The following is a 15,282-nucleotide window of genomic DNA, read 5'->3' on the forward strand; positions in this document are numbered from 1 at the left end:
TCTCCCCCAGGAGAGGGAGCAATAATGTCTCTGCCCCTATCCAGGTGGAAGCTTATAACTCTGGGGCTAGTGGTGGGAGATACTCTGCTTGAGCAGCTAGGTCTAGGTGGAGTGTGAGTGCCCACCTATCCTGGAGGGAGCTCTAGGGCAGGGAGGAGTTTAAGTCTGGGTGGAGCTGGGGTCTATAAGCTGCCCCAGGAAGTGTAGTGGGAGGGGCTGAGGACCTGAAGTGGGGAGAATGCTGTCACTGAGTGTGCCCAGTGATGTCCATGTGCATGTGCTCCATGATTTTTATATAAACTGTCCACAGTATGTTTCTGCCATCTTTCCTTTTAAAACTGTTTGCCATCTTTTCCTTTCTAAAAGCAGCTTAGAAATGTACATAACTGTGCATGCTCAGAAAAGGCCTAATGAGCTTTCTTCTATAAATATGGGTAGGGTAGTCTCCCCAAGTGAAACCCCAATGCTTCCTTAGTTGGAGAGCATTGCTTTAGAAATAATTCCTGAGTTCCTTACCTGATGCAGGTGGTTCAGCTTCCTCCATTCTTATGCCTCCAATGAGTGACCAAAAAGTAGAGGTGTGTGTGTGTGTGTGTGTGTGTATGTATATATGTGTGCATGTGTGTGACTCAAGTGGTAGAGTGCTAGACTTAAACTAAAAAGCTAAAGTTAAGTGCCCAGGTTCTTAGTTCAAGCCCCAGTCCCAGCATAAAAAGAAGAAAAAAAAAAGACTAGAGTATGGAGCCAGTAAAAACAATTTTGATATTCTTATTCTTTTTTTTTTTTTGGTCTGGTCATGGGGCCTGAACTCTGGGTCTGGGCGATGTCCCTCAGCTCTTCAGCTCAAGGCTAGCACGCTACCACTTGAGCCACAGTGCCACTTCTGGCTTTTTTTTTCTTTTTGCTTATGTGGTGCTGAGGAATCGAACCGAGGGCCTCATGCATGCAAGGCAAGCACTCTACCATTGAGCCACCTTCCCAGCCTGATATTCTTATTCTTATAGATTTACTTACTATAGTAGATGATTATTTTAAATTGTTCTATCTGAAAAGACTTATGAAACCTAGTACTAATGGTGTTTATTATTTTGATAATATAAAAAGTATTTTCTTTCAACAATCTTTTAAATTTTAGTCTTTTGGAAAATGCCCTCTAACTGGCAAGAGCTAATAGAAAATATTGTTCATGCTTGAGATGTGATTCCCATGGAAACCAGGTGTGGTAGCACCATGGCCAAAGTGCCTCAAGAGAAAGTAGCAGCAGAAGCTCCTAGGAACAGGAGCTCTTCCAGGAGTTTGATACTTGGTGAACTTAATAAGGTCCTTCCTCTGCCATATCTCTTGTGCTTATTCTATTTTTAACATGCATGATTATTTTTCAAAACTTTATCACTTGATAAAAGCAAATCTAGTCCAAACAAATAAATATTAAACTTTTCATTTAATTTTTTTTCAATTCTGATTGAACCCATGTATGGCCTTGAAGCATGATAGAATGAGGCATGATAAACAGGAGCCAGGAATTCAGAAACAAATGTAGTTCTATTTAGAAGCACTATCTTAGGCAGGTGCTGGTCACTCACACCAGTAATCCTAGCTTCTCAAGGGACTAAGTTCTAAGGATCACCATTCAAAGACAGACTGGGCAGGAAAATCTATGAGACTCTTTTTTTTTTTTTTTTTGGGTCCGGTCGTGGGGCCTGAACTCTAGGCCTGGGCGCTGTCCCTCAGCTCTTCAGTTCAAGGCTAACGCTCTACCACTTGAGCCACAGCACCACTTCTGGCTTTTTTCTTTTTGCTATTGTGGTGCTGAGGAATCGAACCCAGGGCCTCAGGCATGCAAGGCAAGCGCTCTACCACTGAGCCACCATCCCATCCCTCTATGAGACTCTTATCTCCAATTAACCATTAGAAAAGTGGAAGTGGAGCTATGGCTCAAAGTAGTAGATCACTAGCCTTGAGCAAGAAGAGTTCAGGTACAGCACCTAGGCCCTCAGTTCAAGCCCATGACTGGCAAAAAAGAAAAAAAGAAAAAGAATCACTATCTTCTTTCATAAGCTTCAGTATTAATACAAGGAGAGAGGGGCTAGGAAGGTGGCTTAGTGGTAGCCTTGCATGCATGAGGCTCTGGGTTCGATTCCTCAGCACTACATAAGCAGAAAAAAGTGACGCTGGGGCTCAAGTGCTAGAGCACTAGCCTTGAGCTGAAGAGCTGAGGAACAGAGCCCAGGCCCAGAGTTCAGGACACACAACTGACAAACAACAACAACAACAACAACAACAAAAAACCAACAACTGAAGAACGTAAAAATATATAGACAGCACCTAACAGCCATTTTCACTTCTGTACCTTCGCTTGCTAAAAACTCTGCTAAAACCTTGAGGAGTGGACTGAAAGAGGCAGAAAACTGGACTGTCCTCAAAGTAGGAAAGCACCTCCTGAATGAATTTATTAAAAGGCATGGAGTAACATTAATGCTTAATGTAATAGAAATTAGAAGTTATGATTACTAACCACTTATTTTTGCTTCTGTACGAATTGCTTTGTGCTAGATGATTTTTATGGTTTTTGTATGATTTTAACTGTGACTGGTTTTAGTTCCTCAGTAGTGGAATGTCAGCCTGGGAGCCTAGAGTTGCTTAGTAAAAGACTTCAAAGGCTTTACAGCCTTGACCAAGGGCACAACGTCCTCAGAATTATCCCCACAGCTGCAAAGCTCTTCCTGGATGCCGGGGCAGTAAGGCCTTAGGGAAGAAATATAATGTTTTAAGAAACCTAAGCAACTCCATTTTTGTTTAACACTCCATCTCAGTTCTGCGACTTGAGTCGTGATCCACTTTAGCCCCAATGCTAGGAATTTATGACAGAAAGCCATGCACAATTCTTGGAGCCATAGATGGCATTTGCTTAAGGCAGGTGTTAGCCCCCAAATTGTGTTGCCCCCCCAGCCACCTAGGACTGAAAGTTTCTAACCAACCAGTTCTTCAGAGCCCAGGGCGAGACATGTCATGCATTCTGTTGGTCCAGGTGTGACTAGTAACCGTTTTCAGTCCAGCTACGGACCAAGGACATTTTTCTGTAAAGGTCAACCAATCATATTTGCCCAGCTTAAGCTTGCTTTAAATGTTAACCAATCATGTAATTTCTTATGTAAAATTTCCTTTAAGTTGTTTGTTCAATACTATAAAAACTGTGCTGATTCTATGCTCAGGGCCTCCTAGCGTCACCGGTTACCGTGTGCGCAGAGGACCAAGCTTGAGCTTGCAATAAACCGGCTCTTTGTTGCTTACATTGATCGTGGTCTCTGGTAGTCTTCTGGGGGGTCCCCGAATTCTGGTATGGCACAACAACAACAACAAAAAACCACCACCACCAACAACAAAAAAACCAAGGAGAGACAAAGAGCAGCTTTTCCCATGTGACCTGCCTGCTGGCCCCAAATTAGTGTCTTTCAAAAACTAAGAAGCGACATCTTAATAAAATTTGCATGTATCCTAAAAAAGCAGATTCTTGGAAAATGACTACTCTTGGCACAAAGTACTAATCTCAAGGATGGACATATGTCTAAGAAAATGGCAGAATGTATCCGTTCTTTGAAAAGATGCCCAAATATCAATAGTCAAAGTTTAATGAGCAAACAGGTTTAGAGACCCTGAGCCCAACTGATAAAAGTATAATACCAAGAGTGCCTGAGAACAAAAAAACACTTAGAATAACTAAGTTAAACTCTGCCTTTATCATATATACACTTGATGTCAATGCATCTCCCTCTGAGACAAACTCTTCTGCTCTTGTCTGCTTGCTTGCTTACTCAGTAAAATTCCACCAAATTTTCTAACCATTATGATTGAAATGAAAGCAACAAGCCCAGAAGATCACACAGACACAATCACATAGAGCAAAAGGATTTTATTGCCAATAGAGGTAACAAGGCCAATTCTCTCACGGGAGAGGGAGAAATGGTGCCTGTCTTTCTTCAGGGGCATCTTTATACAGTCATAGGACTAGAAGCAGGAGGTACTTTGCATGGACAGCAGGTCATGGAAGATCACACATAGGCAGGGCAGAGTTTAAGTCTGGGAAGAGAGCAGGAATATAGACTAATACCACAGAAACCAGCGCGAGTTCCCTTTGGAGAGTTCTCTTTTCTTTGTGAAAGGCAAGGTGGAATTCAGGTCTGGGTGGAAGGTGTTCTGTTGATGCAGCAGGGGCCTAGAGATGCTTGCTGAGGCCTAGCATAGAGAATGTCAAGCCCCAAATGGAAAAGGAAATACTAAATAACTTGCCCTGAAATTCTAATTCTGCAATTGAAGTCATGGACCTGGGGCTGAAACTCTAAATTTTCTATTCTCCTACCACTTAAGCCTACCTCTGGCTCTTGATTCATATATTTAGGCTATGATATTCTCCTTTAATCAGTTGACATGGATTGAAACTATTAAAACTGTGTGTTAAAATAAACCTTTCATCCTTCAATTTATTCAGGTTTTTGTCACAGTGATAGGTCTAACACACCAAGTACACTAGAAATCTATAAGAACATGCCACCTAGAGCTAGCCACCACTCCCTATAGAGGAGGGAGAATGGGGAGATTTTCTTTCTTTTTTTTGAGATTAATTTATTATTTTTATTATTATTTTTTTTATTGTGAACATACTGTACAGAGGGGTGGGGAGATTTTCTTCCTGGGTTAGCCTCTAACAGCAGAAAGAACAATTATAGGGAAAAGAGGAGACCTGGGCTCCATTTCCAGTTATGCTTCCAATAGTGGCCCCTGATCAAGTCCCTATGTTACATCAGGGCTGACAAGTGTGGGAACACATCTTCCTGCTCTCTTGCCTCCATTAGAGGTTGAAGGTCAGGGTTGAGGTGTTCTATAGCATTCCAGGCAGATACTTCTCATTTGAGTTGGTATAAAATCTGAAATTGACTTGTTATCCCTCAGTTTTGTGACCTCTGAAGCCCCTTTCAACTCTGATCTTTAAGATTCTGAGTATCCAATAAGACAACTGTTAGGTCTGAATAGACAGGTTTCCTTATCTTGAGGCTCCAGACTAGCAATCTGATTTTTTTACACTTCTACCCATTTCCTCCCTCTTCTCCACAGAAAACCTGCGCTGGTGTTGAGTCGTCTCTATCTAGTCTCTGCTCCTGTTTGAATCTTTAATAAAACTTTTTTTTTTCTAATTTAGTAGTAGGAGTTACATAAAAAAAGGAAAATGCAAAATGGCTAAATTCACAGCCACCACCTAACCTGCAGGTTAAGCAAGGCCTTCTTAATCATGCTTTCTTTACAGTATTGGAGTTTCACTCTGTCAGTTCATCTAGTATGACAGTGTCCCAGGCTGTAACCCACTTTTATCTCCACCAAAAGTCCACACTTAACAGTTCTATACTTAGTGTTGCAGAGTCTATAAGAAAAGTAACTTTCAACTGGGTACTAGGGGCTCTAGCCTGTAATCCTAGATGCTCAGGAGGCTGAGTTCTGAGGATTGTGGTTCAAAGCCAGCCAAGGCAGGAAAGTGCAAGACTTCTACCTCCACTAAACTACCAAAACAGCTGTAAGTGCAGCTGTGACTCAAGTGGTAGAGTGCTAGCCTTGGGCAAAGAAGCTCAAAGACAGTGCCTAGGCCCAGAATTCAAGCCCCACGAACAGCCCTAAAGAAAGTAACTTTCTCAGTGTGTGCAGATGGCTCTAGCCTGTAATCCTAGCTACTCTGGAAGCTGAGAGCTAAAGATTGAGGTAGTCTCAGCAGGTTATCTGCAATTAACCATGGTAAAAACCAGAAGTGGAACTGTGGCTCAAATGGTAGAATGCTAGCCTCGGGCAAACAAAGAGCTATGAGACAGTACCCAGGCCCTGAATTCAAGCACGTCTTTGCACACACTAAATCAATCAATCAATCTTTCTCTACTCACTGCAAGCCAGGATCCAGAATGGAAGACATTTAATTACTCCACTCACTGATCAAAACTAACCAGATATATAATCCTACCTTTTTCTGGAAAACAATCAGAGAAAGAGAGCTTGGATGGAATATTTCCAGAATCAAATGGTTGCAACTAGGCTTTATTAATACAAGCAGAGAAGGAAGTTTCCATGGGCCTACTTCACAATTACTCTTCACCCCTAGAGCCATGTAGGAACAAAACTCAGGGAGAGGAATCATGCATGTTGGATAGGAGCCAATGAAGTTGTTGTTTCAGGGCAAGAAAGGAAAAGGAAGTGGTAAGGTTGGGGAAGGGGCATGTCTTCATGCTGTGGCTTTATGTGGAGCTCTCTACAGAAGCATCAAAGTGGACTGGCACATATGGATTCCCCTCACAGGCCACAATGATGTGTCTTTCTTTCTGGCTGGTCCGGTAGGTACAGTTGGGGTACTTGGAGTTACCTGTAAGACGACAGTCTGTGATGTTCATCCTAGCATTGCTCTGATAGCAGATGCTCTGACCATCCTTACAGGAAATCTTTTTCTGGAAGCAGACAGCCTGGACATCTTCCACAGGCTCATGGACAAAGGTGTTCACTGGCTTGCACCATCCCTGGGTCATATTCCGGTGCTGCATCATTAGGTTGCAGTAGGTGGGACTACTGGAGGAACCATCTGAGTCCATGTGTTGCCGAAGGAACTTCATGGCCTGGGATTCCTTGCCCATGGATACTTGGACCCAGGTCAGCACCAACAGTGCTAGAACTAGCAGTGGGAACAGTCTGAAGGATTTCTCTGGAGCCATGGTGGACCTCCTGTCCTGGGAGAGCATTGTTGGGAAACAGAAGAGAGAGAGAACCTCAGAAAGAGAAGTCCAGCTCCTGTCTGCTCTTTCTAGTATACTGTCTCTTTCACAATAACCATCTTTCACAATAACCAGGAAGGCATTCCTCTTCCTGAAAGATTCTCCAAGAGATGAGACACACACATCCTTCCCCTAGTGTGTATTACTCCAACTTACTAGAGTGGCTATCCTCCCCTCTTGGTGGTTACCTACAATGTCAGTAGCATTTCTGTGTTTACCTTCTGGCATTTCTTTCACCTGAAATTCATTTGAAAAACAAAATATATTTGAATTCCATGCTCAAACAGCTCATTAAAAGGTGATTTTGAATAAGCCACAAGCCAGATCATATTTTTGAGTTATTACTGTAACATTTAATGCCATGGCTGACAGAGCCTTCTTGTTTTACAACACAAGGGAAACAGTACATGGGGGTTACTGACTTGGGATTGGAAGGGATCCCATTACATTCAAAAGACATGTTATCCCAGCTTGGGGATTCTCTCTTCTCCACAGCCCAGGATTCTTGTACTTAGTTGTGAATACCGCACCCCCCTCCCTGCTTCCAATTGATGTTTCCCTGGTTTGAGCTTTACTGAGCTAGTGTCAGCCCAAGTTTTTTTCAGTGCAAGTGCTACCCACCTTGGCTCCCCAACTTGCCTAATCTCTGAACAGAAGTGGATCCTGACATTACCTCCCAGATCAATTACCTGTCTCCAGCTGGGGCTCCTGTGTAGGGTGGAAGGCCGGTTTCTGCAAACACTCAGGTCTTGGGTCTGAATCTTATACAGATTATGAAGGGGTTGGCTTCCAAGAAAAGTGGGAGGAGCATCTTGGGCTCTGTTCAGATAAAGACCAGAGCTTTGACAGGTAAGGGTGGGAAATCACTCAGGCCAACCTCACTCCACTGCTGCTGAGGAGAGTCTAAGGTCTCAGAGTCAGCTTACCCATTAAGGCCCCTCCCCGTGTCCCTACCTGTTTACAAAAATCCATTGTTTCTATTTCCCAGATGCTTCATTATTTTCCTGGTGTGACATACAAATTTCCACCCCAGTTGTAACAGTCTTGCTACACTTCTCCAAACTGACCCTACCCCCAAATTTCCATAGTCTATGTAATGTAACCCATGTGACTGTCCATGTGACCCATGTGACTACCCCCTAAAGTTTTTGTTTAAATTCAGCCCACACTTGTCCATGGCTGCTGCCTCCATTCCTGCTTGGAGCAGCCCAGCAGGTCTGTCTCCCAATAAAGCCTTGAGCTTATATTGGTTACTTTTGCTTGCCTCTAGTTTCTTAGAGACAATGTGTCTTTGAATATAGGATGCTATAGAAGCATATGAGTCTCTATTTATTCACAGGAATAGGGCAGGTTAGCTGTAGGGAAAAGAATGTTGAAATGGATGGCCTTAACTAGTCATACCTGGTTCTTTCCTCCCTCACTATATACTTTCAAATAAATATAAAAAGAGTCCTACTCAGAAGTTGGAATCTGTAGCAACTAACAAAGCATTTAAAGCTGTTAGCCTAACCTCTACCACCTTAGGAGCCACTCCAATATCTTAGGCCCTGCTGTAAAGCATGGCCTTTCCTGAAATCTGGTGACACAGGCCCTCCCCCCAAATTATCTGACTCAGGCCTTATTTTATTGGGTGACATTGGCAGCTGCAACCATAAACCCTAGCCCCGCCACAACAAACTTCTCTACTCGGGGCTGGGAAGTTGGCTCAGTGGTAGAGCTCTTGCCTTGCATGCCTGAGGCCCTGGGTTCAATTCCTCAGCACCACATAAGCAAAAAGAAAAAAGCTGGAAGTGGCGCTGTGGCTCAAGTGGTAGAGCACTAGCCTTGAGCTGAAGAGCTGAGGGACAGCGCCCAGGCCCAGAATTCAGGCCCCACAACCAGACCAAAAAAAAAAAAAATGAAAACAAATTTCTCTGCTCTCATGCACCTCACAAACTCCACATCCCACATAAACTAGACTGCAGAGTACCTATCCCCTGCTCCTAGTAAAAATTCTCCATGCAGCTCTCTAGCAACATAACCCTCTTGCTCAAGGACAAGTAGTACTGTCCCTGCCCAAGAGGGTCAGCCTGACAGCTTGCCTACAATTAATTTTGCTGTATGTGACTTGGTGTCCAAGTCTGGGTTGAGGCTTTCAAAAGCTTTTCTCCATTTACATGCTAAATTATAAGGGTGATGATGTTAGGTCTGCTCAGGAAAAATGGCCCTTTCCCTTTTGTTTCCCTCCATGCACACATGGGCCCTTTCCTAGACGTCTCTGCCCAGCACTCATAACACAGGTAATTGGAGCACCTGGGGCAGTGGAAGGTGCCCCCCCCCCCCAGGCTCTGAGGTCTCCACTGCAGTCCTGCCTCCTTCCTACCCTTTGCTGCAGCAATACCCCCTCCCCAACCTCTATATAATCAATCTTCATCATGAGTTCCCCCTGCTTTGTATCCTCCATCTTGTGAGGGCAGGCAGTTTGTTCTTCCCCAATAAACTCTTTCCTGCCTAAACCATATTGTGATCTCCTTGTGGTAAACTTTACAGGTGAGGCTTAGGGTGGCAGGTATAAGGTTCAAAGAAAGGAGACCTCCATGTGGTTGTTCAGGCACAGGAGAGTTTATTAGGAGAAACTGAACCTGTCCACCTTGTACAAGATGGAGTCATGCTGAGGGCTGTACCAGATGGAGGTGTGAAGAGAACAGAAAGAGGGAAGAGGAAGGGAAGTTGTGCAGATAGGGAGGTGTATAGAGGGAAGGGAAGGGAAAGGAAAGGAAGAGAAAGGAAGTAAAGGGAAGGGGAGAGGAGGAGAAGGAAGGGGAGGAGGTGTACTGGAAAGGAAGGGAAAGGAAGGGAAGAGGAGAACTAATCATGGAGATTGACTTTGTAGGAAAGTGACCTCAGAGCCTGGGAACTCAGTCCAAAGAAGGCATGACAGAGGTGGTGAGGATGTGACCTCAGAGTGATGATGAAGTGATCTCAGAGCCTGGGAAAACTACCACTGGCTACCCCAAGGAGCAGCCAGCTACCTAGGCTACAGATGCTGGACAGGGACTTCTAATGAGGACCATGTGGGCATGGAGGGAAAGCAAAGAGAAGAGGTCATTTTTCCCTGGTGAACCTGTGGGCTAACTAAGTCTGCCTTCTCTTTTGAGAAGGTGAATGTTAGGTCTGCCTGGGAGAATGGCACCTCCCTTCCCCCTATATATGGGAGAATGGCACCTCTCTTCTATATAAACTTCACATGTCTTCCCCCTCAGAAGTCTCCACCCATCACCTGTGTTACTCAGGTGACCTGCACACCTGGAAGCAGTTACCTCCCCTTTCTCTGAGGTCACATCCTGAACAGCCCAGGACCAGAGGTTCCCAGACTCTGAAGTCACAGATTTTCCATGGCCACACTTCCTCCCTGCCCTCTCCCTACCTAACCCCAATCCCACCAGGAACCTACCCTTTCTCTACATGAGCTGCACCACATGTGGGCCAGCAGTTCTGATACCTCTAATAAACTCTTTTATGCCTGAGTGACCACATGGAAGTTCCTTTCAACAAATCTTACAGTAAAAACTGGGCTACTTTGTAAATGTGTGGGATAGTGAGATGGGAGGCTTTAACTGAGGAAAGGAAGCCCTAAAGCTTAGCTAAGGTACCTGTGTTTCAGGTAGACCCAAAGACATCTCCATATTTTAGACTAATTGTTGTAAGATGAAATTATCTCAGAAGCCACATTTGGAAGGTGGAATATTGGAGTCTTTACTACACAATTAGCAGATGGCATGCAGCCAGTTGTTAGAGGCCTGCAGCCCCAAAATACACACACCACAGCTAGGAAAGAGGCTAGAGGGAAAAAGAACAAAACCAGTTCAGCTTCAATGGAGAGCTGAAGTGGGATGCCATGATAACTGAAGATGAACCAGGAGACAGGACACAGGACATGTGGACATATGTGGCAGGGTTGGACTGGTCCGGGCTTAAATAGGTTCTAAGCAGGGGGCAGATCCACAGGAAATTCCCAGTCCCAGGCACTGGTCTGACAGATTCAGGAACTTATCAGCCAAGTGCCCACCCCTGTTTCCAGGCATCTGGGCACACCCATCGCCTGGGAGGCAGGTAATGGATGGAGGCATTTCCTTCCCCCAACAGAAGACAAGATGCCAGACCCTACCATCCACCTGTGGCCAATATGGCACTGGCCAGGCTGGTCTCCTTAATTCATAATAAGTAACATCTGCATAGGTTTCCTAGACCCTTTGCTAAAGGGTTGCAGATAACAGCTGCCATTTTCAGTCTTTAACCTCCATTTCCTGCATAGGGAACAGAAAATATTTCCTTCTCTCTCCTTTAACCCTGTTAAACATTTAAAATAAAGACTTGCTAAAACTTCCATCTTGTGAGAGTCTTATTTTTGTGAGACACTATGTAGTTTTGTGTGGAAACTGGGAAGCTAAGGGAACTCTTGAGCCATTCTTCAAAGATAAATGTGCATATATGAAAAACAGAGCCAGATAATGAGGGGATGGGTGAGGTTAGGAGGGAAGGGGAGAACAATGAAAATGGGGACATTGATCAGATGCTTTACACCAATAAATTGGCACATTTTATTGAAACCCCTTTGTACTGTTGTTATACCGAAATTTGGGGACCCCCAGAAGACCACCAGAGACCACAATCAATGTAAGCAACAAAGAGCCGGTTTATTGCAAGCTCGAGCTTGGTCCTCCGCACCCATGGTAACTGGTGACGCTAAGAGGCCCTGAGCATAGAATCAGCACAGTTTTTATAGTATTGAACAAACAACTTAAAGGAAATTTTACATAAGAAATTACATGATTGGTTAACATTTACATTTAAAGCAAGCTAAGTTGGGCAAATAATGATTGGTTGACCTTTACAGAAAAATGTCCTTGGTCCATAGCTTGACTGAAAGCAGTTACTAGTCACACCTGGACCAACAGAATGCATGGCATGTCTCGCCCTGGGCTCTGAAGAACTGGTTGGTTAGAAACTTAGTCCTAGGTGGCTGGGGGAGGGGGGGCAACACCATTGGGGGCTAACACCTGCCTTAAGCAAATGCCATCTATAGCTCCAAGAATTGTGCATGGCTTTCTGTCATAAATTCCTAGCATTGGGGCTAAAGTGGATCACGACTCAAGTTGCAGAACTGAGATGGAGTGTTAAACAAAAATGGAGTTGCTTAGGTTTCTCAAAACATTATATTTCTTCCCTAAGGCCTTACTGCCCCGGCCTCCGGGAAGGGCCTTGAAGCTTTGGGGATGATTCTGAGGACTTTGTGCCCTTGGTCAAGGCTGTAAAGCCTTTGAAGTCTTTTACTAAGCAACTCTAGGATCCCAGGCTGACATTCCACTACTGAGTAACTAAAACCAGTCACAGTTAAAATCATACAAAAACCATAACATCATCTAGCACAAAGCAATTCGTACAGAAGCAAAAATAAGTGGTTAGTAATCATAACTTCTAATTTCTATTACATTAAGCAAATGTTACTCCATGCCTTTTAATAAATTCATTCAGGGGTGCTTGCCTACTTTGAGGGCAGTCCAGTTTTCTGCCTCTTTCACTCCACTCCTCAAGGTTTTAGCAGAGTTTTTAGCAAGCAAAGGTACAGAAGCGAAAATGGCTGTTAGGTGCTGTCTATATATTTTTACGTTCTTCACTGTCACCAGATACAGGTGAAGATTAGTGAAGTTTTCCTCTAAAAATAGGGACTCTTCACTTAAGGTCTTTGACTTTGATCACAGAATAAGAATTTCTGGATAAGTCATAATGGTAAGAAAACTTGGCAGAGTTTTATTAAGTAAGCAAACAGGAACATCCACATGTAAACAGATAAGCAGAAAGAGACACACTACCATGCGGAGGCAGGCAGGCACAGGAGAAAGATTATTACAAGGTTTATTAGAGGAGCCATATTTCCCCCAGAGAGGGAGCACATGGAACCCTCCACTATCTAGGTAGCAGCAGGGTCTGGGGTTAAGAAGTGAGGTAGATGGGAGCTCAGGTGGTTCTGGGTGGAGAGAGGGAGGGGCCAGCTGTATGGCAAGAACTCCAGGTCTGGGAGGAGCTCCTGTCTGGGTGGAGCTGAAGTCCAAAGGTGGGCATAATGCTTACATTCCCTTCTCTGTTGTTTAATAAAAGTAGGGGTACCAGGTCAGGTGGTATGGGTCGTTTCTTTTGGAGCTACTTCCTGCTGTAAAGGCGTGAAGTAATCAGTGGTCCCTGCTTTGTTGCTCTGCCAGGTACCGTCCAAGAAGCATCTGCTTGACAGTGGTTAGTAATGGTCCTTTTTTTCATGACAATAGTTATCTAAAATGCAAGATACAATTAATAAAAGACAAAAATTGTTGTTAGCAACCCAAGAGAAGAATGTGCCATGGAGGGATTGATTCCCAGAAGGGCTATCAAAGACCTGAAATTGCCTTTTTTGTCTCAGATTGGAGATAGAGCATGGTACCTGATTCCCAGCATCTTGGAAGAGGGGGAGTAAGACTTTTCCTCCTTTAGGATCACAGTATCCGAGGAGGAGGTAGCTGAGATATTTAAAGGTACCAGAGCCAACTGGTGTCATGGGCTCTTTTGGCTACTTCCTGCTGGCCTGGGGGCATAAAGGAATCCCTGGAGCTGGGGTCTTTAGGATCTGGTTCTGCACTGGACAAGGCAGGGGAGTGTAAGTGATGTTTCCAGTTGCCTGTAGGAACCAGATGGCCTTGACTTGTTCCCAGGTGGTATCCTGGGTGGGTGTGTGGGGGATGATATCCTGTTGAAAGAGACTTTTGGAAAGATCAGACAAAAAGCTGACAAGGTGACAAGATCAGTTAACATGAATGACTCAGAGGAGAACCCACATTGGCCATGGGCCAGAAACGTTCCATTTGGAGTATAAACCCATTATAGGAGAGGAGGAATAACTGGACTCAGGGCAGAAAGGCAGAAAGGGGGTGTTTAGGGTCTTTTGAGCAACTGGGTAGGGGAGAGCATAATGGACTGGATGGGAGTACCAGTCCGAGGAGACTATAAATACAAATAGCAGGTAATAAAGGCAAGACTGTTAACTTTCTGTCCAGTTTGAAGGCCGACAGGTATGGACATTAGGTGGGCAAGCAACTATTTTTCTTGATCTCCAGGCTCTGATTAATTTTGAAAGGGAGAGCATAAAGAGACTCCATTTAGGATGTCATGTCTGTAAGGTCCATTCCTGGATGGGGAGCAGACCCCACCCAGTACCTGTGTTAACTAGGCAATTGGCACACCTGGAAGAGGTCACATCTGCATCCATTGAGGTCACATCTGAATTTGATGTGGCCACACCTTTCTCTGCCCATACCCTAGATAAGGCCTAGCCCAGGCCCAGAGGCTCTCTTTCCCACCTCTTTCCCAGCCACGTGGAGGGCCAACATGGCCTGGTGCCAGCCAGAACAAAGAATAAACCTACCCCTTACCTGAATACCATGTGCATGGTGCTATTCTTACTCGGCTACCTCTTTTTAAAAACCTAACAAAAACCCAGTAGATCATTTTAAACTACAACTGATTAATACTCTAAGTACCACCCATTGCCTCTGGGCAGCCTGTTTAAAGCAGTTTCTATACACCATTTAACCTTTAACAAATGTACAGGCCTTTTCTTAAGTTATAGCAGCACAGCCTGTTTAACACTGGTTTATAAAAGCACTTTCTGACTGGCTGAGGAATGTGATTTCTAGTGGCCCCAACAATGCCTACCTGAGTAGGCCTTTAGACAGATCTCAATAGGGATATAATCTCAGATCTACAAACTTTTTTTTTTTTACAAAAAAAAAAAAAAAACCCAGAAGGACAAACTGGAATAGCAATTAAACAATCATTCTGTTTGGACTTTTTTTTTTTTTTTGAGTCCAGTCATGGGCCTGAACTCTGGGTCTGGCCGCTGTCCCTCAGCTCTTCAGCTCAAGGCTAGAGCTCTACCACTTGAGCCACAGCGCCACATCTGGCTTTTTGCTTATGTGGTGCTGAGGAATCGAACCCATGGCCTCAAGCATGCAAAGCAAGCACTCTACCACTGAGCCACCTTCCCAGCCCTCTTTTTGAACTTTTAAAGATCCCATTAGGACAATTTTAATTTTAAACTTTGTCTGGGAGGCCAGCCACTCCCCACAACTTCCCAAATTTTCACAAAGGGGACACCATTTTAATCCCCTTTAAAGTCACTTTAATTTGCATTTAAATGCTTTATTGAAACACTGGGCTATACCCTTTACTTCTTGACCAAAGGTTTAAACTGGCCACTTTTTTTTTCTGCTGTCTGAGTTACCTTTAGGAAATTATCAGTTTTTCTTTTTCCTTTTTTTTTTTGTTGGTCATGGGGTCTGAACTCTGGGTCTGGGTGCTGTCCCTCAGCTCTCTAGCTCAAGGCTAGTGCTCTACGACTTGAGCCACAGCATCACTCCTGGCTTTTTTTCCTGATTATGTGATGCTAAGGAATCGAACCGAGGACCTTATGCATGCA

At 44.2% G+C, this 15,282-nt stretch overlaps 1 protein-coding gene across 2 annotated transcripts; it reads right to left on the reverse strand.

Annotated features, from left to right (window-relative positions):
- Positions 1 to 6,056: 6,056 nt before the first annotated feature.
- Rnase1 (ribonuclease A family member 1, pancreatic) lies at positions 6,057 to 7,579 on the reverse strand. Of its 2 annotated transcripts, none has more exons than XM_042701088.1 (2): positions 7,487 to 7,579; positions 6,057 to 6,747 (listed from the first exon to the last, which is right to left on the reverse strand). In XM_042701088.1, the coding sequence occupies exon 2, from the start codon at positions 6,735 to 6,737 to the stop codon at positions 6,270 to 6,272; it is 468 nt and encodes a 155-aa protein (XP_042557022.1). In that variant the 5' UTR covers positions 6,738 to 6,747; positions 7,487 to 7,579; the 3' UTR covers positions 6,057 to 6,269. The 2 variants fall into 2 exon arrangements, with proteins under 2 accessions (XP_042557022.1, XP_042557021.1); XM_042701087.1 differs by having other exon boundaries at positions 6,057 to 6,752; positions 7,487 to 7,568.
- Between the last annotated feature and the right edge of the window lie 7,703 nt (positions 7,580 to 15,282).

Source organism: Dipodomys spectabilis, unplaced genomic scaffold, assembly GCF_019054845.1.
Source record: "Dipodomys spectabilis isolate Male_0828 unplaced genomic scaffold, ASM1905484v1 ptg000286l, whole genome shotgun sequence".
In the NCBI taxonomy this organism is placed as follows: domain Eukaryota; kingdom Metazoa; phylum Chordata; class Mammalia; order Rodentia; family Heteromyidae; genus Dipodomys; species Dipodomys spectabilis.

Excerpts from the sequence above, each read along its gene's own strand:
- Rnase1 (XM_042701088.1), bottom strand. The coding sequence starts at position 6,737 with ATGGCTCCAGAGAAATCCTTCAGACTGTTCCCACTGCTAGTTCTAGCA.